Genomic DNA, 26,278 nt, shown 5'->3' on the forward strand with positions numbered 1-26,278 from the left:
GAACCCAGGAAACGGAGATTGCAGTGAGCGGAGATTATGCAACTGCATTCCAGCCTGGGTGACATGACTCCACCTCAAAAAAAAAAAAAAAGATTTATACAGTGCTAAGAATTGACTCAGCTGGGTACAGTGGCTTTTCCTTGTAATCTGAGCACTTTGGGAGGCCAAGGCAGGAGGATCACTTACTTGAGCCCAGGAGTTTGAGACTAGCCTGGGCAACATAGTGAGACCCTGTCTCTGTCTCCCTGCAAAAAATTAAATGGGCCTGTGGCATGTGCCTGTTAGTCTTAATTACTCAGGAGGCTGAGGCAGGAGGATTGCTTCAGCCCAGATGGTGAACTGGCTAATTTTTGTATTTTTACTAGAGACAGGTGTCACCATGTTGGCTAGGCTGGTCTTGAGCTCCTGATTTTGTGATCCACTTGCCTCAGCCTCCCAAAGTGCTGGGATTACAGGCGTGAACCATCGTGCCTCGCCTTGTTTTTTTTGTTGTTGTTGTTGTTTTTTCTTTCAAAGTAGTGATGGGGTGTCACTATGTTGGCCAGGCCAGTCTCAAACTGCTGACCTTAGGTGATTCACTTGCCTTGGCCTTGCAAAGTGCTGGGATTACAGGTGTGAGCCGCTGCCTCTGGGCAGAAACAAGGATTCCTTACAGCCAGGAAATTCAACATTACATATAATTAGATGTATAATTTCACACAGACATTTTTTGCAAGAGAACATTACTTACAATACTCCAGCATAGGCAACAGAACGAGACCCTGTCCCCCCCCAAAAAAAGACCTTAAGTTTCTTTTTAACTGACAGACTAATAGGTAATAGAGTTTTAAAATATTGTTATTTTATATATATATTTTTTGAGATGGAGTCTTATTCTGTTACCCACGCTGTAGTGTAGTGGCATGATCTCAGCTCACTGTAACCTCTCCCTCCTGAGTTCAAGTTACTCTCCTGCCTCAGCCTCCTGAGTAGCTGGGATTACAGGCACCTGCCACCACACCTGGCTGTTTTTTAAAAATTTTTAGTAGAGATGGGTTTTCACCATGTTGGCCAGGCTGGTCTTGAACTCGTGACCTCAAATGATATGCCTACCTTGGCCTCCCAACGTGCTGGGATTACAGGCACGAGCCACAGTGCCCAGCCATGATTTAGATTCAGACTGTATGTTCATTGGTTCCAGTCACAATGGTTTACAGTGTTAAGTAAAGCTATAGATTGCATACCACGGTACTTGATTGTGAAGGCTTTTTTGTTTTGAGACAAGGTCTCACTGTGTTGACCAGGCTGAAATACAGTGTAGTCATGGTTCACTACAGCCTCAATTTCCTGAGTTCAAGCAATCCTTCTACTTTGACTTTCCACATAGCTGGGACTATAGGCATGCATCACTGCATCTGGCTAATTTTTAAATTAAAAAAAATTTTTTTTTAAATTAAAGACAGGGTTTCACCATGTTGGCCAGGCTGGTCTTGAACTCCTGACCTCAGGTGATCTGCCTGCCTTGGCCTCTCAAAGTGCTGAGATTATAGGAGTGAGCCACCACGCCTGGCCAATTTTTAAATTTTTTGTAGAGATGAGGGTCTTACTGTGTTGCCCAGGCTGGTCTTCTGAAGGCTGTTTGCTTGCTTGCTTGTTTTTAAATCTTGCTTTCTTTTTCTTTCTTTTCCCTTCTTCCTCTCTTTCTTTCTCTCTTTCTCTCTCTCTTTCTTTTTCTTTCTTGACAAGGTCTTGCTCTGTCACCCAAGATCAATTGCAGGGGCCTGATCACAGCTCACTGCACCCTCTACCTGCTGGTCTCTGGCAATCTTTGTGCCTCAGCCTCCCAATTATTTGGGACCACAGGTGCATGCCACCACATCCAACTAATTTTTTATTATTTTTTTTGTAGAGACAGGATTTTGCTCTCACATATCTGTCCTATCAATAAACAAACACAAAAAAGTTACAGTACTCAGGGCGAAGTTTTCTCTAACTCCTCAAAAGGACTTGAATTTAGGACATCTTTCTTACTGAGACCTGCAAAGGCTTAAAAGTATGTATTACAATCCAAAACACTCACCACTGTCTAACATTTCTTCTCCAAATGAGAGCACTAATAACCTATTCAAAAGAGTCTCTAATTATGAATGTGAAGTTACAAAGAATGTTTTTTTGTTCTTAGATCTATAAAGGTAACACAAAAGCAGCAAGTGAAAACACAGTGCATAGTTTCACTTTCGGCTGGGCCACAGTGGCTCATGCCTGTAATCCCAGCACTTTGGGATTACGCCTGTAATCCCAGCATTTGGGGAGGTGAAGGCAGGCGGATCACCTGAGGTCAGCAGTTCAAGACCAGGTTGGCCATCATGGTGAAACCCCATCTCTGCTGAGAATACAAAAATTAGCCGGGCGTGGTGGCAGGCACCTGTAATCTCAGCTACTTGGTAGGCCAAGGCAGGAGAATCCCTTGAACCCTGGAGGCAGAGATTGCAGTGAGTTGAGATCACGCCATTGCACTTTAGCCTGGACAACAGGAGTGAAACTGTGTTTAAAACACACTTGAGTCCCATTATAACAGAAAACAAGAGATAAAGACAAGAGAACTATTGTTCTCCTAGAGCTTAAAATGAAAATGTAAGAGAAAACCATAATATAAATACAGTCAATACAATGTCACTGCATTCCAGCCAGGAGTGCAAGTGGTTCTCCTGCTTCAGCCTCCCGAGTAGCTGGGATTACAGGCACATGCCATCACGCCCAGCAAATTTTTGTATTGTTAGTGGAAGCTGGGTTCACAATGTAGGCCAGCTGGTCTCAAACTCCTGACCTCAAATGATCCACCCATCTCAGCCTCCCAAAGTGCTGGGATTACAGACGTGAGCCACTGTACTCAGCCGAGAGAGTTTTTTGTTTTGTTTTGTTTTTTTGTCATGAAAGGGTGTCATTTTGTCACATACTTTCTCTACATCTATTGAGATGATCATGTGATTTTTATCTTTCATTCTGTTAATGTGCCATATCACATTTAATGATTTTTGTATGTTTAACCATCCTGGTATCCCAGGATGAGTCCCACTTGGTTGTGGTGTATCCTTTTAATGTTCTGTTCAGTTTCCTTTACTTTTGAAATCATATTCTTTACTTCGTGGTTGGCTGTTGCTGCTTATTATGGTTGTTGCTGTTTGCTTGTTTAGGGACTTTTCTAAATTAATTTTATAAAGTCTGTATTCCTTGTCATGTGTGGACGTTGAAGTCTGTGTTTTGCTAGCTTAGTGGTCAGCTAGTGATTTCCATTAGCTCCTAAAACCTCCCCTCCTCTCAAAACCCCTCCCAGTGTTTGGAGATTTGGCTCTCTGTCGGAGGACTCCCATGTTTAGCTGGTCAGTTTAAAATTGTCTTAGCCTTCACTTCCTGCTTGCGTAGATACTATCAGCCAGAGTTAAGAATTTAAGGTTTTCTCAGATTTTTCCTGAGCATGCAAGCAGCACCAGGCTGGAGTGCAGTGGCCACAATCTCAGCTCACTGCAACCTCTGCCTCCCAGGTTCAAGCGATTCTCCAGTCTCAGCCTCCGAAGTAGCTGGGATTACAGGCCTTCGCTACCAATTAGGCGTGCCTGGCTAAGTTTTGTATTTTTAGTAGAGACAGGGTTTCGCCACGTTGGCCAGACTGGTCTTGAACTCCTGACCTCAGGTGATCTGCCTGCCTTGGCCTCCCAAAGTGCTGAGATTACAGGCATGAGCCACTGCACCCTGCCTTTTTTTCTTTTTCTTTTCTTTTTTTTTTTTTTTCCCAGATGGAGTCTCGCTCTGTTGTCCAGGCTGGAGTGCAGTGGCATGATCTCGGCTCACTATAATCTCTGCCTCCCAGGTTCAAGCAGTTCTGCCTCAGCCTCCTGAGTAGCTGGGATTACAGGCATGCACTACCATGCCCGGCTAATTTTTGTATTTTTTTTTAATTCTGTTTTAAAATTTTATTTTATTATTATTTTTTGAGACGGAGTCTCACACTGTCGCCTGGGCTGGAATGCAAGGGTGTAATCTTGGGGCTCACTGCAACCTCCACCTCCCTGGCTCAAGCGATTCTCCTGCCTCAGCCTCCCAAGTAGCTGGGATAATAGGTGCCCGCCACCATGCCTGGCTAATTTTTTTGGTATTTTTAGTAGAGACAGGGTTTCACTGTGTTGGCCAGGCTGGTCTCAAACTCCTAACCACGTGATTCACCTGCCTCAGCCTCCCAAAGTGCTGGGATTACAGGCGTGAGCCATCGTGCCCAGCCTAAAAATTTAATCATTTTAATCATGTATGTAGTTGTATATAATAGACCTAAGAGTCTGGTGCTCAGGGGAGAGGAAGTGTAGATTATTCTTTCTACTGTGTTTTATGGTGTTTTGAAAATTGTACAAGTCGACAATGATACGTTTTATTTTTAGAACTTCAAATAATACATACAAAACTACAGTTACCTAGAACCACCTAGTTGAGTACACAGATGCCCTTCTCCACAGTGGAATGTATACTTTTTCTGCATTTATTTACAAGTATTTGTACCCATAGCAATATCTAGTGTTTTAGTTTGCAAAAATAATATACTGTACATATTCTGCAACTTTAAGGCTGTTCTTGGGATCTCTCAATTTCAGCCATTAATAAGTTACTTATTTTGATAGCTGCATAGTAATCTGTTCTGATATGAATATTAATATATGAATATGCCAATTGATAATATAGGTTTCTAATTATTTTGATATCATACAAATAGTGATTTTTATTCTTTTCAGGAATTTAAAATGCTTGATAAATTTTAGTTATGTAAAATTAGTATGTATATGTATATAAATTATTGAAATTACTAGCATGTTTTTGGCAGAGCACCTTACAATTCTACCATAATGATTCTCGGTGGAAATCATTGACTTATGTGGAAAGTCATTGTTCTTAAAAATGTTTGCAGTTTATGCTTTCATTAATCTTTTATACATGAAGGTAATTTTAGTTTTTAAAATATACTTAATTTTTATAGAGATATAAAATTTTTTGCAACCTTGTAATTATGGTTAATTTATATTTAGAATAATTTATACTGCACTGTTAGGGCATTTTCTTGCAATAAATTGTTAGTAGAGATGAATGTCTATTGATGGAGATGAGTACCTTTATCAAGCAGAAAATCAGCACCCAGATATTGGACACCCAGATACTGGACTTTTCTCACTGCCTCTTAATTTACTTTTCTTGATATTGCCATTCTATGGCAAGCAGGCTTTTGGATATTGAAGAGGAAGTAATAATTGTACATAATGTAATAATAATGTCTTTGAAGACCCTTTGTTTAATAAGCTGTTTGCGTCAGAATAATACCTTGTGCAATATGGTGTTAAAGCTTTTATGTTACATCTCATTTCTTTTATTAATATAATCTGGGTGACTACTAATGACTTTATGATGTATACTATATTTAAAATAAAAGGGTCCTTTTAGCAGATTGTAGGTTATAAAACATCTGAAATAGTGCAATTTAAATAAACAAGGTAAAGGAAAAAATACATGTATCATGCCAAGAAAATGAGCCAGTCCCTATGGTTGAGACCAAATTTTAGCTTTGAGCATTTTTGTACGTAAGCACAGAATGAAGTAGGTTGTATTTTTATGGTTCATCTCAGTAGGAATTAATTGTTGAATTTCATTTGGGCAGAATTGAGAAGCCATAGGAATTGTTTTGATATTTAAATTTTTAAAAAGAGACCTACATTGGCATAAAAACACTCAAGACAACATTTACAGTTTCAAGGCATTTTGTTTGCCTTATTGAATTTGTGTACTTCTTCTTACGTAGTACCTGGCAAACAGTAAGTGCCAAGTATATTTAGTTTGATTTTTTTTGAAATTGTATCTTATTTTTTGTTTTTTTGAGATAGGGTTTCCCTCTGTCACCCAGGCTGGATTACAGTGGGTGTGATCACAGCTCACTGTGGACTTTACCTCCTGGGCCAGGAGTGGTGGTGTGCACCTGTGGTCCCAGCTACTCAGGTGGCTGAAGCAGGAGGACCCCCCAGCTCAGGAAGTGCTCCATAATACCCTAGCCTGGGTGACAGAGTGAGACCCTGTCTCAAAAAATAAATAAGTAAATAAAGTTGATTGGGACATGTTATACAGATGCTCCAGGTTATAATCATCTGTACCCCATTGCATGATGGAGTGATCATTTTGTGATCCACCCCACCCCAACTCATGCATGCTAATAGTTATACATGCCTTTTCTCCAGTTTATCTGCCTTCCTTTTGTCAGATGATTTTCAGTGAACCTTCACTGGGCAAAGGGGAAGTCTTCTCTTGGCCCCTATAGTACTAGCAAACATTGACTTCTAAATGGGTAACTTGGCCAGGTGCGGAACGGTGGCTCATGCCTATAATCCAGCACTTTGGGAAGCCAAGGCAGTAGGATCACTTGAACTCAGGAGTTCGAAACCCGCTTAGGCAATACAGTGAGATCCCAAAAATTAGGTGAGCATGGTGGCACACACCTGTAGTCCTACCTACTTGGGACTGGATAATATCCTCAAGGGAATGAATGTAGATAGAAGAGGGAATCAAGAACTAAGCTGTAGGATATGTCAACATTAAGATAATTGGAGAAAGCCAGGCGCGGTGGGTCAAGCCTGTAATCCCAGCACTTTGGGAGGCCAAGGCGGGCGGATCACGAGGTCGAGAGATCAAGACCAACCTGGTCAACATGGTGAAACCCCGTCTCTACTAAAGATACAAAAAATTAGCTGGGCATGGTGGCGCGTGCCTGTAATCCCAGCTAATCAGGAGGCTGAGGCAGGTGAATTGCTTGAACCTGGGAGGCGGAGGTTGCGGTGAGCCGAGATCGCGCCATTGCACTCCAGCCTGGGTAACAAGAGCGAAACTCCATCTCAAAAAAAAAAAAAAAAAAAAAGATAATTGTAGAAAAGAAAAGGAATCTTCAGAGCATACTGAGAAGGAGCAATCCATGTGATAGGACACAAACCTGAAGAATGTGTCTTGGGAACTGAAGGGAAGAAAGTAAAACACGGAGAAGGGGATGAACAGCCATGTCAGATTTTGCCAATAAATTAGGTAGGATAAAGACTGGAATTGAAAATTGTGTTTAGCAATGTAAAGACCTTTGGTTGTTACATGGTCTTCAGTAGGAAATAGCCAGGTTACCACTATTTACATATGTTTTTAATGGGAATTTTTGATATTTACCCTGCTTTCTTTGCCATGTTCAGGTTTTCCAACCTCTTGGTGGTATGTCTGACAGTGGATCACAACCTGGTTCAATGGGTAGCCTCACCATGAAATCACAACTTCAGATCACTGGTAAGTTTTAGAAACATTGGCCACTTTACTTTGTTTCCCCCCCGGGGTTAAAAAATAATCCTAAGAGGGCCGGGCATGGTGGCTCCCGCCTGTAATCCCAGCCCTTTGGGAGGCTGAGGTGGGCAGGTCACTTGAGGCCAGGAGTTTGAGATCAGTCAGCCCAGCATGGGAAAAACAAAATTAGGTGGACTGGTGCATGCCTGTTATCCCAGCTACTCAGGAGGCTGAGGCATGAGAATCATTTGACCCTGGGAGGTAGAGGTTGCAGTGAGCCGAGATTGTGCCACTGCACCCCAGCCTGGGTGATAGAGTGAAACTGTCTCCAAAAAAAAAAAAAAAATCATAAAAGAACAAAATATTTAATGGTTGTTACATGTCAGGTGCTCAATTAATATTTGCTGAATGAATGAATGAATGAAGATGTATAGATATATAATTTTTATTGTGGAATATTCTTGGATATTTTAGTTTTTTCCCCCCTTAAACCTGGGCACCTGGGTAATTGCTATTTTTGTTTGTTTATATTGTGTTAATGCTTTGTTGAGATATAATTAATATCTCCTACAGATTTTATTTATTTATTTATTATTTATAACAGTACGTGATCATGCAACCTCCTGCTTCTGGGACTACCGGGGTGTACCACCATGCCCAGCACATTTTTTAGTTTTTTGTAGAGATGGGGTCTCACTGTATTGTCCAGGCTGATTTTGAACTCCTGGGCTTAAGTGATCCTCCCACTAGGGCCTGACATACTGTTAGCATGCATGGGTAGGGGTGGGGTGGATCACAGAATGATTACCCCATCACACAGTGGGGTACAAATGATTATATACTCTTCTTCATAGGGGAAAAGGAAGTGGGGAAGTGTGGATGATTTTAGAGGGATGGTAAATGATTTTTAGGGAAATTCAGAGGGCTCAAAGTACGTACGATGGCCTGGGATAAAGTCTGTTGGGCCCGTAAAATAGATAGTGGTTTATGACAAAAGTGTGTCCAAGTCCAGGTCTGTTAAGATTTCAGTCAGCTGAGCAGGGTGGCTCATGCCTGTAATCCCAGCAATTTGGGATGTCAAGGTGGGCAGATACCTGAGGTCAAGAGTTCAAGACCAGTCTGGCCAACATGGTGAAACCCCATCTCTAGTAAAAATAAAAAAATTAGCTGGCCATGGTGGCAGACACCTGTAATCTCAGCTACTTAGGAAGCTGAGACAGGAGAATCATTTGAACCCAGGAGGCAGAGGTTGCAGTGAGCTGAGATTGTGCCATTGCACTCCAGCCTGGGCGACAGAGCGAGAGTACATCTCAAAAAAAAAAAAAAAGACTTCAGTCTTTATATTCCTGCTATGTAATTTTAGTTATTGAAAACTCAGGGAAGGGACCAAAGGTAATTGTAATTATTGTCTTCTTTGGTGGATCTGGACTTAACGCAGTTAAGAGAACTTCAGAAAACAACTTCATACCATACTTTGAAAGAAAGAAGATTGAAGGAGGGGAGCTACAGGGGTCAGAGAGACCTTGAGAGACTTCTTTATTTCAACAAGTCAAAACATCATATTTTGGGATATCAGTTTTTGAGCCCCAGAAGTACGTTGACAGAGTTGTGCAACCATCACCACAATCAATTTTAAAACCTTTTCATGTCTCCAGAAAGAAGCCCTGTACTCATTAGCAGTTACTCTCCATTTAACCCATCCAGCCACAAACCCAGGCAACTCCTGATCTTTCTGTCTCTAGATTTGACTGTTCTGGATCTTGCATATAAGTGGAATTGTACAACGTGTGGCCTTTTGTGTCTTCTTTGAGCAGACTGTTTTCAAGTTCATCCATGTTCATCCATGTTGTAGCATGTATCATTACTTAATTCCTTTTTTTTTTTGCTAAATATTTTATTGTGTGATTATACCACATTTTAACATTCCATTCTTCAGGGCCGGGCGCAGTGGCTCACGGCTATAATCTCAGCACTTTGGGAGGCTGAGGTGGGTGGATCATGAGATCAGGAGTTCAGGACCAGCCTGACCAACATGGTGAAACACTGTCTCTACTAAAAATACAAAAAGTAGCTGGGTGTGGTGGCGGGCACCTGTAGTCCCAGAAGCTCAGGAGGATGAGGCAGGAGATTTCCTTGAACCTCGAAGGCAGAGGTTGCAGTCAGCCGAGATTGTGCCATTGTACTCCAGCCTGGGTGACAGAGTGAGACTCCGTCTCAAAAATAATAATAATTTGGAATTCTTCAAAATGCTAATAAACATGGATTCCATATGACCTAGGAATTTCATTCCTAGGCATATACCTAGGAAAACTGAAAACATACATTCTCCTGAGTAGCTGGGACTACAGGCATGCACAACCAGGCCCTGCTGATTTTTGTATTTTTAGTGGAGATGTGGTTTTACCATGTTGGCCATGGTCTTGAACAGGAGTTCAAGACCTTGAGCAAACCGCCCACCTCAGCCTCCCAAAATGTTGGGATTATAGGTGTGAGCCACTGCGCAGGCCGAAAGTATTTTTCAAAGCCCCAGGTGCACTGTTATGCATTCCCATGAGCAATATGTGAGGATTCCAATTTCTCTACATTCTTGCCGGTGCTTGTTATCTTTTTTATGATAGTCATTCTAGTGGGTGTGAAGTAGTATCTCACTCTCTGTGTGTGTTTTATTTATCTATTTAATTTTTCTTTTTTTCTTTTTTTTTTTTTTTTGAGACAAAGCAGGTGACAGCTTCCTCTGTCACCTAGGCTGGAATGTAGTGGTGTGGTCATGTCTCACTGTAATCTTTAATTCCTGGGCTGAAGTGATCCTGCCACCTCAGCTTTCTGAGTAGCTGGGACTACAGCCATGCATCACCCTGCCCAGTTCCTCATTGTGGTTTTGGCTTGTACTCCTCTGACGGCTAATGATACTGCTTTGGTTGCTTTTTTTTTTTTTTTTTTTTTTTTTTTTAAAGAGACGCGGTTTCACCATGTTGGCCAGGCTGTTCTCCAACTCCTGACCTCAGGTGATGTGCCTACCTCGGCCTCCCAAAGTGCTGGAAGCCACTTCGCCAGCCTTTTTTTTTTTTTTTGAGTTGGACTGTCACTTCATCGCCCAGGCTGGAGTGCAGTTGCGAGATCTTGACTGACTGCAACCTCCACCTCCTGGGTTCAAGCAGTTCTCTTGCCTCAGCCTCCTGAGTAGCTGGGATTGCAGGTGCCACCATCATGCCTGGCGAATTTTTTGTATTTTTCATAGAGATGGGGTTTCACCATGTTAGCCAGGTTAATCTCAATCTCCTGACCTTGTGATCTGCCCGTCTCGCCCTCCCAAAGTGCTGGGATTACAGGTGTGACCCCCACCCCGTGCCTGGCTGGTTGCTGTCGTTAATTAATATCTTGTCTTTATTTTTTTCTCTCATCATTTCATGTATTGCTTCCAGATTAATGTTCTTAATATTCCATCTGATATGTTTCATTCCTGTTCAAAAACCTTAAGTGCTTCTCTTAGACTATGGTATACAATTGCTTTAGTGTAAGCTAAGACCCTTCACAGTCTGTCTCCATATGTGAACCATTTCTACTAGCCAGAATGGGTCACTGGATTTTCCTCAGACATGCATGTATTACTATCACACAGTGAAAACCTCAGTCTCTCTCCCTTTAATTTAATACCATTTATTGTTTTAGAACAATTGTTATATTCTGTATTTTAGTTTCAACTATGCCTGGCTTATAGCTTCTTTTGGATTATGAATATTTTAGGTCACAGATGATATCTTATTGTTATTATCCTCCTCAAAACCTGAAGGTGATTGAATATAAAAGTAATACTATCTTAAGGTAATCACATCATAGATTTTTCTTTTGGGATTTCCTTCACTAACTCTGGTCTCTTTCCTTAGCAGTATCTGATTCTTAAAGATAAAGTTGCCGGGCGCGGTGGCTCAAGCCTGTAATCCCAGCACTTTGGGAGGCCGAGGCGGGTGGATCACGAGGTCGAGAGATCGAGACCATCCTGGTCAACATGATGAAACCCCGTCTCTACTAAAAATACAAAAAATTAGCTGGGCATGTTGGCACGTGCCTGTAATCCCAGCTACTCAGGAGGCTGAGGCAAGAGAATTGCTTGAACTCAGGAGGCGGAGGTTGCGGTGAGCCGAGATCGTGCCATTGCACTCCAGCCTGGGTAACAAGAGCGAAACTCCGTCTCAAAAAAAAAAGAAAGATAATATTATTTCTTAGTTAAGGCCAGATTCCATTTTTTTTCTCACCCCCCATCCTCAAGCTAGCTTGGGTAGCTGTCTTCTATCAGACCAGAATTCTTATGACTTCGTTTTGGCAGCTTAAAGTTGAAAGCTTTGATTAGAGCAGTCTTTTAAAAGAGTCTGTACTTTTTCAGATTACTTAAGTAATATACATTTTATTTTTTCTGATTTAAAAAATAAATTATTCTCAGAGATAATGATTAATAGTTTTTTCTTTGCATAAGCTATCTTATTTGCTATCATCATTATTAATTTTTTTACTATGATGATAAATGCTGATTGTATCTCAAGAAGTCATAATTCATAGTCATTTAAAATTTTTTTTCTTTCTTTGAGATAGGGTGTTACCCTGTCACCCAGGCTGGAGTGCAGTAGTGTGATCATGGCTTACTGCAACCTTGATCTCCCGAGCTCAAGTGATCCTTCCTCCTCATACCCTTGAGTGGCTGGATCTGCAGGTGCACACCACCACACATGGCTAATTTTTGTGTTTTTCATAGAGATGGGGTTTTGTCATTTTGCCCAGGCTGGTCTCAAACTCCTGGTCTCAGGTGATCCACCCACCTCAGCCTCCCAGAGTTGCTAGTATTACAGGTGTGAGCCACCTCACTCAGCCCCATCTCAGATTTTTAAAATCTTGGGTCTAAATTACAGTTTGAGAGGGCGAGGTCGGCAGATCACCTGAGGTCAGGAGTTTGAGACCAGCCTGACCAACGTGGTAAAACCCTTTTCTACTAAAACTATAAAAATTCACTGAGTGTGGTGGCAGCTGGCTGTAATCCCAGCTACTTGAGAAGCTGAGGCAGAATTGCTTGAACCCAGGAGGTGGGGGTTACAGTGAGCTGAGATTGCGCCATTGCACTCCTGCCTGGGTGACGAGAGCAAAAATGTCATCTCAAAAAAAAAAGTTTGAATCCTACAAAGCCCAAAGAGGGGCAGATTATTTCCTTCCTGTCAGACCTGCATTGTTCTTTGTTCTAGGTTTAATCAGTTTTGGAGTGCCACAAGAGCCCCTGAAATATAATGAGTGTATGTATAATTGGGCTATCTCACCTTTTTTTTTTCTTTCTTTTCTTTTTTCTTTTGAGACAGAGTATTACTCTCTTGCTCAGGCTAGAGTGCAGTGGTGTGATCTCGGCTCACTACAGTCTCCATCTCCTAGATTCAAGTGATTCTTCTGCCTCAGCCTCCTGATTAGCTGAGATTACAGGCACATGCCACCATGCCCAGCTAATTTTTGTATTTTTAGTAGAGACAGGATTTCACAGTGTTGGTCAGGCTGATCTCAAACTCCTGACCTCATGATCGACCTGCCTTGGCCTCCCAAAGTGCTGGGATTACAGGCATGAGCCACCTCACCTGGCCATCTCACCTTTTCTTAGACCAGAAATTTATTAAAAATAGAAATTTTGTTTTTCTGTGTAATCCTGTGATTAAATTTGTCTCTATTATTAAGCACTAGAGCTTTTTTTTTTTTTTTTCCCACTCTTGTTGCCCAGGCTGGAGTGCAGTGGCCACAATCTCAGTTCACTGCAACCTCTGCCTCCCAAGTTCAAGCGATTCTCCTGCCTCATCCTCCAGAGTAGCTGGGATTACAGGCGTGCACCACCACACCTGGCTAATTTTGTATTTTTGGTAGAGATGGGATTTCTCCATGTTGATCAGGCTGGTCTTGAACTCCTGACCTCAGGTGATCCACCCGTCTCAGCCTCCTAAAGTGCCGGGATTATAGGCATGAACCACTGTGCCTGGCAGCACTAGAGCTTTAATAGTACTTTTTTTTTTTTTTTTGAGATACAGTTGCCCAGGATGGAGTGCAGTGGTGCAGTCTCAGCTCGCTGCAGCGTCCGCCTCCTGGGTTCAAGTGATTCTCCTGCCTCAGCCTCCCAAGTAGCTTGGATTACAGGCACCTGCGCCACGTCCAACTAATTTTTTGTATTTTTAGTAGAGATGGGGTTTCACAGTGTTGACCAGGCTGGTCTTGAACTCCTGAATTCGTGATCTGTCTGCCTCCCGGGTTCAAGTGCTGGGATTGCAGGTGTCAGCCACTGCACCTGCCCTGCTTTTTTTTTTTTTTTTTTTTTTTTAATAGATATGAAGTCTCACTATGTTGTCTAGGCTGGTCTTAAACTCCTGTGCTCAAGTGATCCTCCCACCTGAGTGTCCCAAAGTACTGGTATTATGTGCCTGGCCTATTAAATTTTAATCAGAAATAGCTCTGGTCCCTACTTGAATATTTTTTATTCTGAAAAAGACTTTCTATTTCATGTTTACACTTAAATGTCTCAAACAACATTTTTTTTTCCTTTTTTTTTTGAGACAGAGTTTTGCTCTGTTGCTCAGGCTGGAGTACAGTAGTGTAATCACAGCTCACTGCAGTCTTGACCTCCCAGACTGAAGTGATCCTCCTGCCTCAGCCTCCCCAGCAGTACACCATCATGCCTGGCTAATTTTTAAAATTACCTTTTGTAGAGATGGGGTTCTCACTATGTTGACCAGGCTTTGTTTGAACTCCTGGGCCTCAAGTGATCTTCCTGCCCAGTCTCCCAAAGTGCTGGGATTATAGGTGTGAATCACCATGCTTAATTTTTTTATCTAGCAATAGTTCTGTTGCAACTCGTCATTTTCTTCAGTTAGTCATTCTGCGGCTGGCTTGAATGCCAGCAAAAAGACACATAAGCCTAAAAGGATGGAAGTATTTGATATATATAAAGTCAGAGTTTCAGAGCTATCACCTGGGACTGTGCCTGCTTGGATGCCCAGACTTTGGACTACATATTAAGCTTCTTAAGTAGCTACTATATATACTCCTTTGACAACTCCAAGGGGTCCTTTGATGAGCATTAGCATTCTCTGGACTTTTTACTGGTGGAGTAGATAACCTGAGTGGTGGAGTACTTCTTGGTTGTAATCACCTCATCTATGAGGGCAGTGAGTTGCGACCTGTGGAAATCATGGGGTGCTCTGCTAGATTCTAATCTATTTGTTATACCCCTCTAAGGGGCTTGGACAAAGCTATTTTATGGCAAAGGTGACTAACAAGGGTGAAGGCTAAGCAGTTTGTATCTCAAGATACACATAGGAAACTCTTGCTTAGATAAGAGATGTTAAAAAAAAATATTAGTTTGTAATTGTTATTATTCCATTGGCTTTCCAACACAAATAATAATATCCAAATTCTTTTTTTTTTTTTGAGATGGAGTTTTGCTGTCACCCAGGTTGGAGTGCAGTGGCGTGATCTCGGCTCACTGTAACCTCCATCTCCCAGGTTCAAGCAATTCTCCTGTCTCAGCCTCCTGAATAGCTGGGATTACATGAGCCTGCCCCCATGCCTGGCTAATTTTTGAATTTTTTTTAGTAGAGACAGGGTTTTGTCATATTGGCCAGGCTGGTCTTGAATTCCTGACCTCAAGTGATCCACCCCTCTCAGCCTCCCAAAGCCCTGGGATTACAGGTGTGAGCCACAATGCCCGGCTGCCAAAGTCTTTGTCTTGGCTTGCAAAGCTAATATACAAAGCTTATCTCCCTTCATTTACCATTCCTTCCTGTGCTTGCTATACTTTTCCTAAGATACGCCATACTCATTTGCCTCTGTCTAGAATGCTCTTTTATTCCCACCTCCGGTCTTTACATGGCTGGCTTCTTGTCATTTATATGGTCACTTGAAAGTGCTTCTCAGAACCCTTCCTTATTACCAAGCACCCTTCCTTACTACAGAGTCATGTTCTGTCACATCAGCCTGTTTTTCATCTTAAGGATTTTAACTAGAATATAATCTCCTTGAAAGCCAGATCCTTTTCTTTACTGTTAATTGCTTTAGCGACAGAGTTTAGACCAGTATGTGACACATGGTAGGCATGAAGATGTTTGTTGACCACATGTGCCAATGCATACATTTTGTTTGTTTTTGACCCAGGCAGGTCTTAAACACCCCAGCTCAAGCACTCCTCCTGCCTTAGCCACCTGAGTAGCTGAGATTATAGGTGCAGGCCACCCTGCCCAGCGACAGAGTTTAGACCAGTATCTGACACATTGTAGGCATGCAGATGTTTGTTGACCACGTGTGCGAATGCATACATTTCGTTTTTGTTTGACCCAGGCAGGTCTTAAACACCTCACCTCAAGCACTCCTTCTGCCTCAGCCACCTGAGTGGCTGAGATTATAGGTGCAGGCCACCCTGCCCAGCCAACTTTTTAAATTTTTCCTCCTGTTGCCCAAGTTGGAGTGCTGTGGCACAATCATAGCCAACTGAAGCCTTGACCTCCTGGGCTCAAGTGATTCTCCTACCTCGGCCTCCCAAGTAGCTGGGACTATTGATACATACCAATATGCCCAGCCAATATTTTTGATTTTTAGGAGAGATGAGGTCTTGCTATGCTTTCCAGGTTGATCTTGAACTCCTGCGCTTAGGCAGTTCTCTTGCCTTGGCCTCCCAGAGTTTTGGGATTACAGGCGTAAGCCACTGCACCTGGCCCATATGTGTACCTTTTAATTGACCTGAGTTCTAGACTTTTGATGCCCTGGAATTCTACTGATGGGAATTTGGGTTGATGGTGTGGGGAACCCCCATATTTATTTACTAGGATGGGAGGAAGTACGAAGGTTATGGGTGAATAAAACTGGTAAATATTTTAGAGCAAAACTGCTTCTCTGAGTAAATTTAGTAAATGTGTCTAATTCTTATGAAATGAAATTGATTTCATGAGTGAATTAACATCTCAAGTATTGAAAATTTTAAAATTTCTTTTACATAGTCATCTCAGCAAAACTTAAGGAAAATAAAAAGAATTGGTTTGGACCAAGTCCTTATGTAGAAGTCACAGTAGATGGACAGTCAAAGAAGACAGAAAAATGCAACAATACGAACAGTCCCAAGTGGAAGCAACCCCTTACAGTGTAAGTTTGGAAGTATTTTACTATAGTATGTTTTGTTTAGTAGGTGATTGGAAATACAATTTAAAAAAAATGTTTCTCATTTTTTTTTCTCCTTTCTCTCTCATCTTCGACCTCCATGCCCCGCCCTTTTCCTGGGACTCCTTCTGGTCTCCTTTTTTGTTTGTAGTCACTCCCTTTACCTTCTCTTGTTTAGTTGGTGATAATATTGCTCTTGTCACTGAAGAATAGCTGAAGAAAGCCCATGGTCATGGACCTAGAAAGATTTCTGGCAGCCCTTTTATTTGGGTTGAATTAAGGGGTTATAGTATCCCCCAATCTTTTTAAACTTAATTTTTAAAAATAATATTTTGGTTAGTGTTTTTCTTTGTTTTGTTTTGAGATAGGGTCTCACCCAGTCACCCAAGCTGACCTCAAGTATTCCTTCCACCTCGGCCTTCCAAAGTGCTGGGATTATAGGCATGAGCCACGGCGCCTGGCAGAGAAATACATTCTTAATATAATGTGTATAGTATGAGCTCTCTTGCTACTTTCAGTAGCATCTGAGAATTTTGAAGAAAATGAATACATTGTATCCCCAAAGAAGAGGGGCAATGTAGAATTTTTAGTTTGTTTAATCTACCCATTGCTGTTGAAGTGGTGGTGATAATAGGTACAGGTAGACTTCAAAGGAGGAAAGTGTTTCTTTGTTCTCCCAAACTTAATCACATTAGAGAGAATTAGATATAGAAAAATTCAAGCATTTCTGGAATTTGTCTTTGTATCATTGAACCATAGGACTATGGTAAATTGTAGAGTGCTCCTAGTTTTCTAATCCTTGACTCTAAAATTGATTGTATGTATATTGTGAATTCAAATTTCCCCGTTTACTTTGGAAATACCATTACAGAGAATATTCTTTATTGGCATTTAGCAAGGTATAAGTGAATCTATATTTGATAGTTGGACTGGACACCTTGCCTCTAGCAGTGGGAAACTTGATGTATGTAATGTAATCTTCAAATCATTATGTAGCTGACTTGAGAAACTTTTTAATATAAAGTTTAAAATGTCAGGATTTCATTCAAATTACAGTTCAGCTACTTATTGCCTGTGAGACCTTAGGCAATTTGCTTTATCTCTGAATGTCAGTTTCTGTATCTGAAGATGGAAGTGATAATTCCCATCTCATATGGTTACTGTAATGATTAAACAAAATAACCTCAAGCTCCATAAACTACTGATATAACATAAGGATTTAATTTGTAAAGTCACTTTTCTGTACTACTAAAGTAAAACTAGTTTTCTAATAGTTTGTTGCAGGATAAGCAGTTGCACTTTTGTTGACAATATGTGTATGAATCTGCTTCTGTAGTTCAACCACAAGTGAAAATGACCATGTAAGCACGTAGCATTCAAATAGTTTTCATAAGATTACTGAACCTAAGCCAATATGTGTATAGTAAACTGTAAGGGGTGCAGTGAGAAGACTTTAGACTTTAAAACTGAATTGTAATTTATTCAGGCTCTCATTGTGATCTTCAATAAAAATAATATCTTTTACCCTTTTTTCACTTTTAGTATCGTTACCCCTGTGAGTAAATTACATTTTCGTGTGTGGAGTCACCAGACACTGAAATCTGATGTTTTGTTGGGAACTGCTGCATTAGATATTTATGAAACATTAAAGTCAAACAATATGAAACGTACGTATTTAAGACTAATAGAAATTGCACTTAGCTGTTTGTTTTTCTAGAAGAAATCTATAGGTCAAACATGCATAATGACTCATGTTCACTCATGCCTTTAAATTGTACTTGTTTATAGGATGAACAGATAGAAGAATTTTAAGCTGTTAAAAGTATTCTGAGTTTCCTGGGTTTGGCCATTCATTTTGCATCCAGTATTTTTAATAAATAATTTATTTACTTAGTAAATAGATGTTAGTAAAGTAATACATAGTTAATTGTGGAAAAACTAAAATATAGAGCAGAGATGAAAGAAAAAAATTAAAATCCCACTTCAGATCTAATGAATATTTTTACAGATTTCCTTTTCAAATGCTTCTTTTTGGGAGGGATGTGGGGAGCCTATTTCCCAGGCTGGAGTGCGGTGGCTATTTACAGATGCATTCATAGCACAGTGTAGTCTTGAACTCCTGGCCTCAAGTGATTATCTTGCCTCAGCCTCTTGAGTATCTGGTGCTACAGGCAGGTACCACCACATCCAGCTTGAAATGCTTATTTTTTAAAATGTCCGCATTTTATGTGGTTGTGGTTTTATTTATATGTATGTCTATTTACATAATATAGAAAAAGGTTTAGATTGTTTTAATTAATATATCATGATTTTAAACACATTTTTTTCTACCTCTTGACTAAAACATACTTCTAAGAATTTTCTCATTTAGGGCCTATGAGATATAATTTATCCTTAAATTATGTTTTTATTCAATTTAATTCAGGTATATATTGTTCAATAATCTTTATTCTTATCCTTGCTCATTTTATAATATAGTCTTACAAGGATAGGATGAATATAATAAATGATAGAGATACTGTTTTACATCACAGATATGAAACATTAGCAAATTTTGTCCTTTTTAAAAGATACAGTGTTTTGGTGTCAAAAGCGCTCAAGCCTTGGGTGAAATATAGTTAACAATTTATATGTACATACAGTTACATTTTCTTGGGCATCACATTTTTAACAGTTAATTTTTAACAGTTAAGATGCCTTCTTGGCTGGGCATGCTGGATCACCTTAGATCAGGAGTTTGAGACTGGACAACATTGTGAAATCCTGTCTCTACTAAAAATACAAAAATTAGCCAGATGTGGTGGTGCATACCTATAATTCCAGCTATTCTGGAGGTGGAGACAGGAGGATTGCTTGAACCCAGGATGTAGAGGTTGCAGTGAGCTGAGATTGAGCCATTGCACTCCAGCCTGGGCGACAGAGAGAGACTGTCTTCAAAAAAAAAAAAAAAAAAAAGCCTTCATGGGAAAAAAGTGACCGTTTTTTCTGTAACTTTATTTTCTTCCAGTTGAAGAAGTAGTTGTGACTTTGCAGCTTGGAGGTGACAAAGAACCAACAGAGACAATAGGAGACTTATCAATTTGTCTTGATGGGCTACAGTTAGAGTCTGAAGTTGTTACCAATGGTGAAACTACATGTTCAGAAAGTAAGTGATTACCTTTTTAAGGTCTTTAATGATTCTTCTTAAATAAAATAGCCATTGCAATATGCTATATGTAATTATTTAGATTTTTTTTCAGTTTAATGAAATGATTTTTTCTTGCTGGATGTGGTGGCTCATACCTCTAATCCCAGCACTTTGGGAGGCTGACACAGGAGGATTGCTTGAGCTTGGAGGTTGAGGCTGCTTTGAGCCATAATCAGTGCCATTGCAGTCCAGCCTGGGTGACAGAGTGAGACCTTGTTTCTTTGAAAGAAAGAAAGAAAAGAAAAAGAAAGAAATTGTTTTTTTCTTTCTTAAAAATAGAACTTGATCACTTTAAACATTTTCTTAGGTGTGTTGTTTCTGTGAATAAAAGCATGTATATTTTTATGTAAGTTGAAAAATTAGCCAAATAGATGTTGAAGCACAGTTGGCCCCATGAGTAATTAGTTGATTTATATAGTATTTATTCTGTAGGCCAACTATGGCAGTTAATATGGGTTAGATGACACACCCCCTCCTGTGCCAATGGTAGACAGAATTTATGGTATGTAGCAGCATGTGATTGAGTTTAAATATGACTCACCTGCCCAACATGGTGACACCCGTTTCTACTAAAATTACAAAAAAATTAGCCGGGTGTGATGATGGGGGTCTATAATCCCAGCTACTCGGGAGGCTGAGGCAGGAGAATCTCTTGAACCTAAGAGGCGGAGATTACAGTGAGCAGAGATTGTGCCATTGCACTGCAGCCATTATAAGCTGAAATCCATTTACCATTCCCCTTCTATTTCTGTAGGCTACACTTACAGAGATATCTTCTGACAATACTAATTCATTATATGTGTGCTAGTAAATCTTACAATCTCTGATTTACTGATGTGTGTTAAAGGAAAATAAACATGAGCTATGATTAAAAGAAGTTTCTGTGGTGGCATCTGAGTTAGTGGCTGGACAGCTAGCATATTTAATAAAACTTCTTCCCACTGTTTTCCCATCAGATACTTCCATCACTTCCTAATGTGCTAAGTGTATTTTCACTTGAAACAGATTTCAGAGGCCTGAAGACAATGAAAGAGCAGATTAATGTATTTCTTGATGAGTTTGACAAAGATCTTTTGGTTTACTTAGAAACTGCATTATGAAACATTTTGCAGTTGTCAGGTGCTATTCTTTTTTTCCTACCTTGTTGGACGACTTCCTACTTCCTCTTGACTTAAAAATGGCAGGACAGACTGGGCGCAGTGGCTCACACCCCTTGATCCCAGCACTTTGGGAGGCTGAGGCAGGAGGGTTGCTTGAGCCCAGGAGTTTGAGACTGCCCTAGGCAACATGACAAAACTCTGTCTCTGCAGAAGATACAAAGATTTGCCATGTGTGTGGCACATGTCTAGTCCAGGTACTTGGGAGGCCAAGGTGGGAGGGTTTGAACCCAGGAGTCGGAGGTTGTGGTGAGCCAAGATCATGCCACTGCACTGCAGCCTGGGTGATAGAGTGAGACCTTGTCTCAACAAAAAATAAAGTGGCAGGACCTAGCATGTCTTCCAGATTAGTTCTTTGGGGCTAGTGAGGATGGAAAGAAATTTATTTCTGAAATGGTTATACTGATTTGGAGTTGACACTTTCATTATTGTTCATGAGAACTCTATAATAGTCACATTTTTCTATATATGAATTGGAAGTCTTTAAGATAAAGTACAAGTTACATTATTAAACTGTCCTAAAACTCAGTATTTATAGTGTCCTAAGTTTCCACCCAAGAAGTTGAAACTACTACTAATGTAAGATATTTAATAATTAACCAAAGTAAAGCTTATCAGTCTTCATATTTAAGAATAGGATCTAAGCTGCATATGTATACTTACGACTTTAGTGTTTATTTCCTACAGAAATAAGCATTTCTTTCTATGTCAACAGTTTTCTGTTCAAGTAAGAAAATAATTGACCAGTGAGAATTTATTGATTCTGTGAGGTAAAGAGATATTTTAACTACGAAGTCACAGTGGATTTTAGGTTTGGCATTGCCGGATACAGTAGCTGTTATTTGTTGAATGCTTACCATGTACCAAGCACTGTGTTGGTGTTTTACATATATTCTCCTTTAACCATCACAACTTTGTAAAGCATTACCTGCATTTTGCAGATAAGGGAAGTAAAGCTCTGAGCGTTTAAATAGCATTTCCAATACCACACAAATTAGTATGACACAGTGAAGATTGAAACACAGTTAATTTGTCGACATTGCCATTTCTTTGCAAAATACTATTGGTTTCACATGTAAAACCCTAGGAACTTTAAATCAAATTATGAATTGTAAACAAACAGAACTCAATTCAGCTCATGTGTGGTAGGAACTGTACGTGTCCTTTGATTGATTGGCTTCATTTCTGTACTTTCTTATTTTTTTTTGTTGAGACAGAGTCTTACTCTGTCGCCCAAGCTGGAGTGCAGTGGTGCAGTCTTGGCTCACTGCAACCTCTGCCTCCTAGGTTCAAGCCATTCTCCTGCCTCTCAGCCTGCCGAGTAGCTGGGACTACAGGTGTGTGTGCCACCACGCCCAATTAATTTTTGCATTTTTAGTAGAGATGGGGTTTCACTGTTTTAGCCACGATGGTCTGGATCTCCTGACGTCATGATCTGCCCACCTTGGCCTATCAAAGTGTTGAGATTTCAGGCATGAGCCACCGTGCCTGGCCCATTTCTGTACTTTTTGACTGTATACCAGAAATAAAAATTAGAGTTTAGTACTGAAATTGAATTTGTGGCACCTGGGTATTGATTGTTGGGTAAGAACTAGGGAGAAAATTGCTTTTATAGTCTAATTTAATTTTTTCTAATATTATAGATTTTAAGATTTTTTTTTTCCTAACCATGTTCATTTATGTTTTTTGTTAAAGAACATACAGGATAGTTCTCACAAGAAATCTGTTCTTGGGCTGGGCTCAGTGGCTCACACCTGTAATCCCAGCACTTTGGGAGACCGAGGCCAGTGGATCACGGGGTCAGGAGTTCAAGACCAGCCTGGCCAAGATGTTGAAACTTTGTCTCTACTAAAAATACAAAAATTAGCTGGGCGCAGTGGCATGTGCCTGTAATCCCAGCTACTCAGGAGGATGAGGCAAGAGAATCGCTTGAACCTGGGAGGCAGAGGCTGCAGTGAGCCGAGATCGTGCCATTGTACTCCAGCCTCGGTGACAGAGTGAGACTCCGTCTCAAAAAAAAAAAAGAAAAGAAATTTGTTCTTGACTGGGCGCAGTGGCTCAAGCCTTTAATCCCAGCACTTTAGGGAGACTGAAGTAGGCAGATCACCTGAGGTCAGGTGTTCGAGACCAGCCTGGCCAACATGGTGAAACCCCGGCTCTACTAAAAATACAAAAATTAGCTGGGTGTGGTGGCATGTGCCTCTTGAACACTTAGAGGCCATTGTAGGGTTATTAATTGGCCTAATTTCAATATTGTGTTTCAGAGAATAGGGAAACCTAAGGAGGAGAGAGAGGAAGACTGATGCCTGATTGATAGAGCAGTCAGAACACATACAACATCTGTTTGCCATTTTATATAGGTGTGGTCATGGCACCCCTAAACAATTATGATAGTAACTTCAACAATGACTAATTGTAGATCACCATAACAGATATAACAGTAATGAAAAGTGTGAAACATTGCTGGAACTACCAACATGTGACAGATATGATCAAGCACTTGCTGTTGGGAAAATTGTGCTGGTAGATTTGTTCAATTCAGGGTTGTGACAAACCTTCATTTTGTAAAAAACACATCATCTGTGAAGTGCAATAAAGTGAAGCTTAATAAAATGAGATGTCTTTACTATGAAGATTAGATTTTCTTTGTTCTTTTTTTTTTTTTTTTTTTTTTTGAGACGGAGTTTCGCTCTTGTTACCCAGGCTGGAGTGCAATGGCGCGATCTTGGCTCACCGCAACCTCCGCCTCCTGGGTTCAGGCAATTCTCCTGCCTCAGCCTCCTGAGTAGCTGGGATTACAGGCACGTGCCACCATGCCCAGCTGATTTTTTTGTATTTTTAGTAGAGATGGGGTTTCACCATGTTGACCAGGATGGTCTCGATCTCTTGACCTCGTGATCCACCCGTCTCGGCCTCCCAAAGTGCTGGGATTACAGGCTTGAGCCACCACGCCCGGCCCCAATTAGATTTTCTTAATGAGATCACCTTATCTCTTTTGGTGTAGTAGTCCTTTCCCCCAGTCATAGGGAATATGTTCCAGGACCTCCCAGTGTATACCTGAAACTGTAGATAGTACTGAACCCTATATAAACTTGTATAGGCATGTTTTTTTCCATTATATACATAACTGTGATAAAATTTAATTTGTCGAGTTAGGCACAGTAAGAGTTTAACCACAATAATAAGAAAGTAAGGCAGGCACGGTGGCTCATGCCTGTAATCCCAGCACTTTGGGAATCCTAGGCGGGCTGATCATGAGGTCAGGAGTTTGAGACCAGCCTGGCCAACATGGTGAAACTCCATTTCTACTAAAAATACAAAAATTAGCTGAGCGTGGCAGTGGGCGCCTGTAATCTCAGCTACTTGGGAGGTTGAGGCAAGAGAATTAATTTCACCCAGGAGGTAGAGATTGCAGTGAGCTGAGATCGTGCCACTGCACTCCAGCCTGGGTGACAGAGCAAGACTCCATCTCAAAAAAGAAAAGAAAACCGTTATAATAGTATACTGTAATAAAAGTTATAGGAATGTCATCTCTCAATTTCAGTTTCACTCCAAAAATACCTCATGTTTTAGCTTTGTTTAGAGCTTTGGGAGGAAAAATACCTCATTGTATTCACCTACTTTTGGACCACAGTTGACTGTGGGTAATTAAAACTAATAGATAAGGGGAGGTCTACTGTACTTACAGGCACATTTTTGGTTCTTCTTGGTGGATAAATTTTCTAAAAATGGCGGTTATGTAAATAAACTTTTTCCAAGTGAAACAAAATATACTTGTTTTTTCTGGTCTTTAAGTTTTATTTTAAAAACTAGCTAGCTTTATATTCCCCTACTTTCAACCAGTTTAATACCTTGCTAAGAGTCTCAGTTGTAATTTTTTAAAAATATAGTTTGTTGTGTTTTCCTTCAATGAAGTACAGTGTTAATCTGCTTTCATGGGTCTCTAGAAAGAGGTCTTTAATTTGCTATTTAGGCAGACTGTTTTTTTTTTTTTTTTTTTGAGATCGAGTATCACTCCTGTTGCCCTGGCTGGAGTGCAGCAGTTCAATCTCGGCTCACTGCAGTCTCCACCTTCCTGGTTCAAGTGATTCTCCTGCCTCAGCCTTCCAAGTAGCTGGGATTACAAGTGCCTGCCACCATGCCTGGCTAATTTTTGTATTTTTAGTAGAGATGGGGTTTTACCAAATTTGCCAGGCTGATCTCGAACTCTTGACCTCAGGTGATCTGCCTACCTTGGCCTCCCAAAGGGCTGGGATTACAGGTACGAGCCACTGCACCCAGCCTGACTTTTTTTTTTTTTTTTAAGATTGACTTATTTTTATAACACACAGATCTAAACTAACAAATGGGGTGTGGGCAGTTCATATCTGCCAGAGCTTCTTGTTTATCTTCTTTTTTCTTTTTGTGAGATGGTTTTTTTGGTGACTTGATTACTATCTGTCTTCCCATATTTGACATCTAACAAGAAACACAGAAAAGTATTATTGTTAAAGACATTAGTTTTCCTAAAGAGAAAGAAAAATGCATTTTACTTTTAACTTTTTTTTTTTTTAAAGACAGGGTCTTGCTCATTTGCAAAGGCTGGAGGTTAGTGGCGTGATCTTGGCTCACAGCTGCCTCTGCCTCCTGGGCTCAAGTGATCCTTCCACCCAGCCTCCCCAGTAGCTAGGACTGCAGGTGCACTCAACCACACCCAGCTAATTTTTGTATTTTTTGTTGAGACAGGTTCTCACCCCATTGTCCAGGGTGGTCTCAAACTCTCGAGCTCAAGTGATCCTCCTGCTTCAGCCTCCCAAAGTGCTGGGATTATAGGCATCAGCCACCACTCCCAGCCGCTTTTAACTTCGTAATTATAAAACAGGAACATAGTCTTGTAAAGATCTTTACTCTTTACCATGTATACTCTGGATGTGTTTTAAGTTAATTTAGGAATAGTTTTTGGAATATGTGACTTCTGGTTCTTATTGTGTATGTTCCATTCCTTTTAAATTTTGATGCTTTGTTAGGCTCTAGTTTTTGTAGTTCCACTTACTGTTAGGATAAATAACCATTTTCATATGTGAATATATTGATAATGTTTTTTACCAAAATAATAAATTCTAAGCTAGCCTACATTTTTTGCTTTACCAAATGTTATTTGAAGTTACTAGATCTCAACTGGTCTGGGTACCAACTATTTTATAGAGATAAACTTTGCTGTGATGCTAGTTTTAAAAATTTGACTTACATTTGAACATATGTCTATGTATGCTCAAAATATAAAATAATTTACTTCCCCACAAAAGGTAGTAAACTCCTTTCAACATGTATGTTTTTGTCTTACTTTATGAGAGCTACTTTAAAAATTGAAGTATTGAGGCTATGATATGGTCATTGTGAATTTCAGTGAAGACTACTGTATTCTTCATTTATTTTTACAATTTACAAAGCACTTTGGTATATATTCTCATATTTAATA

The 26,278-nt window shown here is 40.3% G+C and overlaps 1 protein-coding gene across 2 annotated transcripts in view; it reads left to right on the plus strand.

The window, feature by feature from the left end:
- The window catches only part of ITCH (itchy E3 ubiquitin protein ligase), a 130,567-nt gene that overhangs the window by 21,065 nt on the left and 83,224 nt on the right, over positions 1–26,278 (plus strand). For both annotated transcript variants that reach the window (XM_003932044.4, XM_010342686.3), the window contains 4 exons: positions 7,233–7,323; positions 16,320–16,461; positions 18,019–18,143; positions 19,484–19,621. In XM_003932044.4, the coding sequence (XP_003932093.1) occupies positions 7,254–7,323; positions 16,320–16,461; positions 18,019–18,143; positions 19,484–19,621 (475 nt within the window). In that variant the 5' untranslated portion in view covers positions 7,233–7,253. The remainder of the gene's footprint in view (positions 1–7,232; positions 7,324–16,319; positions 16,462–18,018; positions 18,144–19,483; positions 19,622–26,278) is intronic.

Source organism: Saimiri boliviensis, chromosome 9 (assembly GCF_048565385.1).
Source record: "Saimiri boliviensis isolate mSaiBol1 chromosome 9, mSaiBol1.pri, whole genome shotgun sequence".
NCBI classification, from domain to species: domain Eukaryota; kingdom Metazoa; phylum Chordata; class Mammalia; order Primates; family Cebidae; genus Saimiri; species Saimiri boliviensis.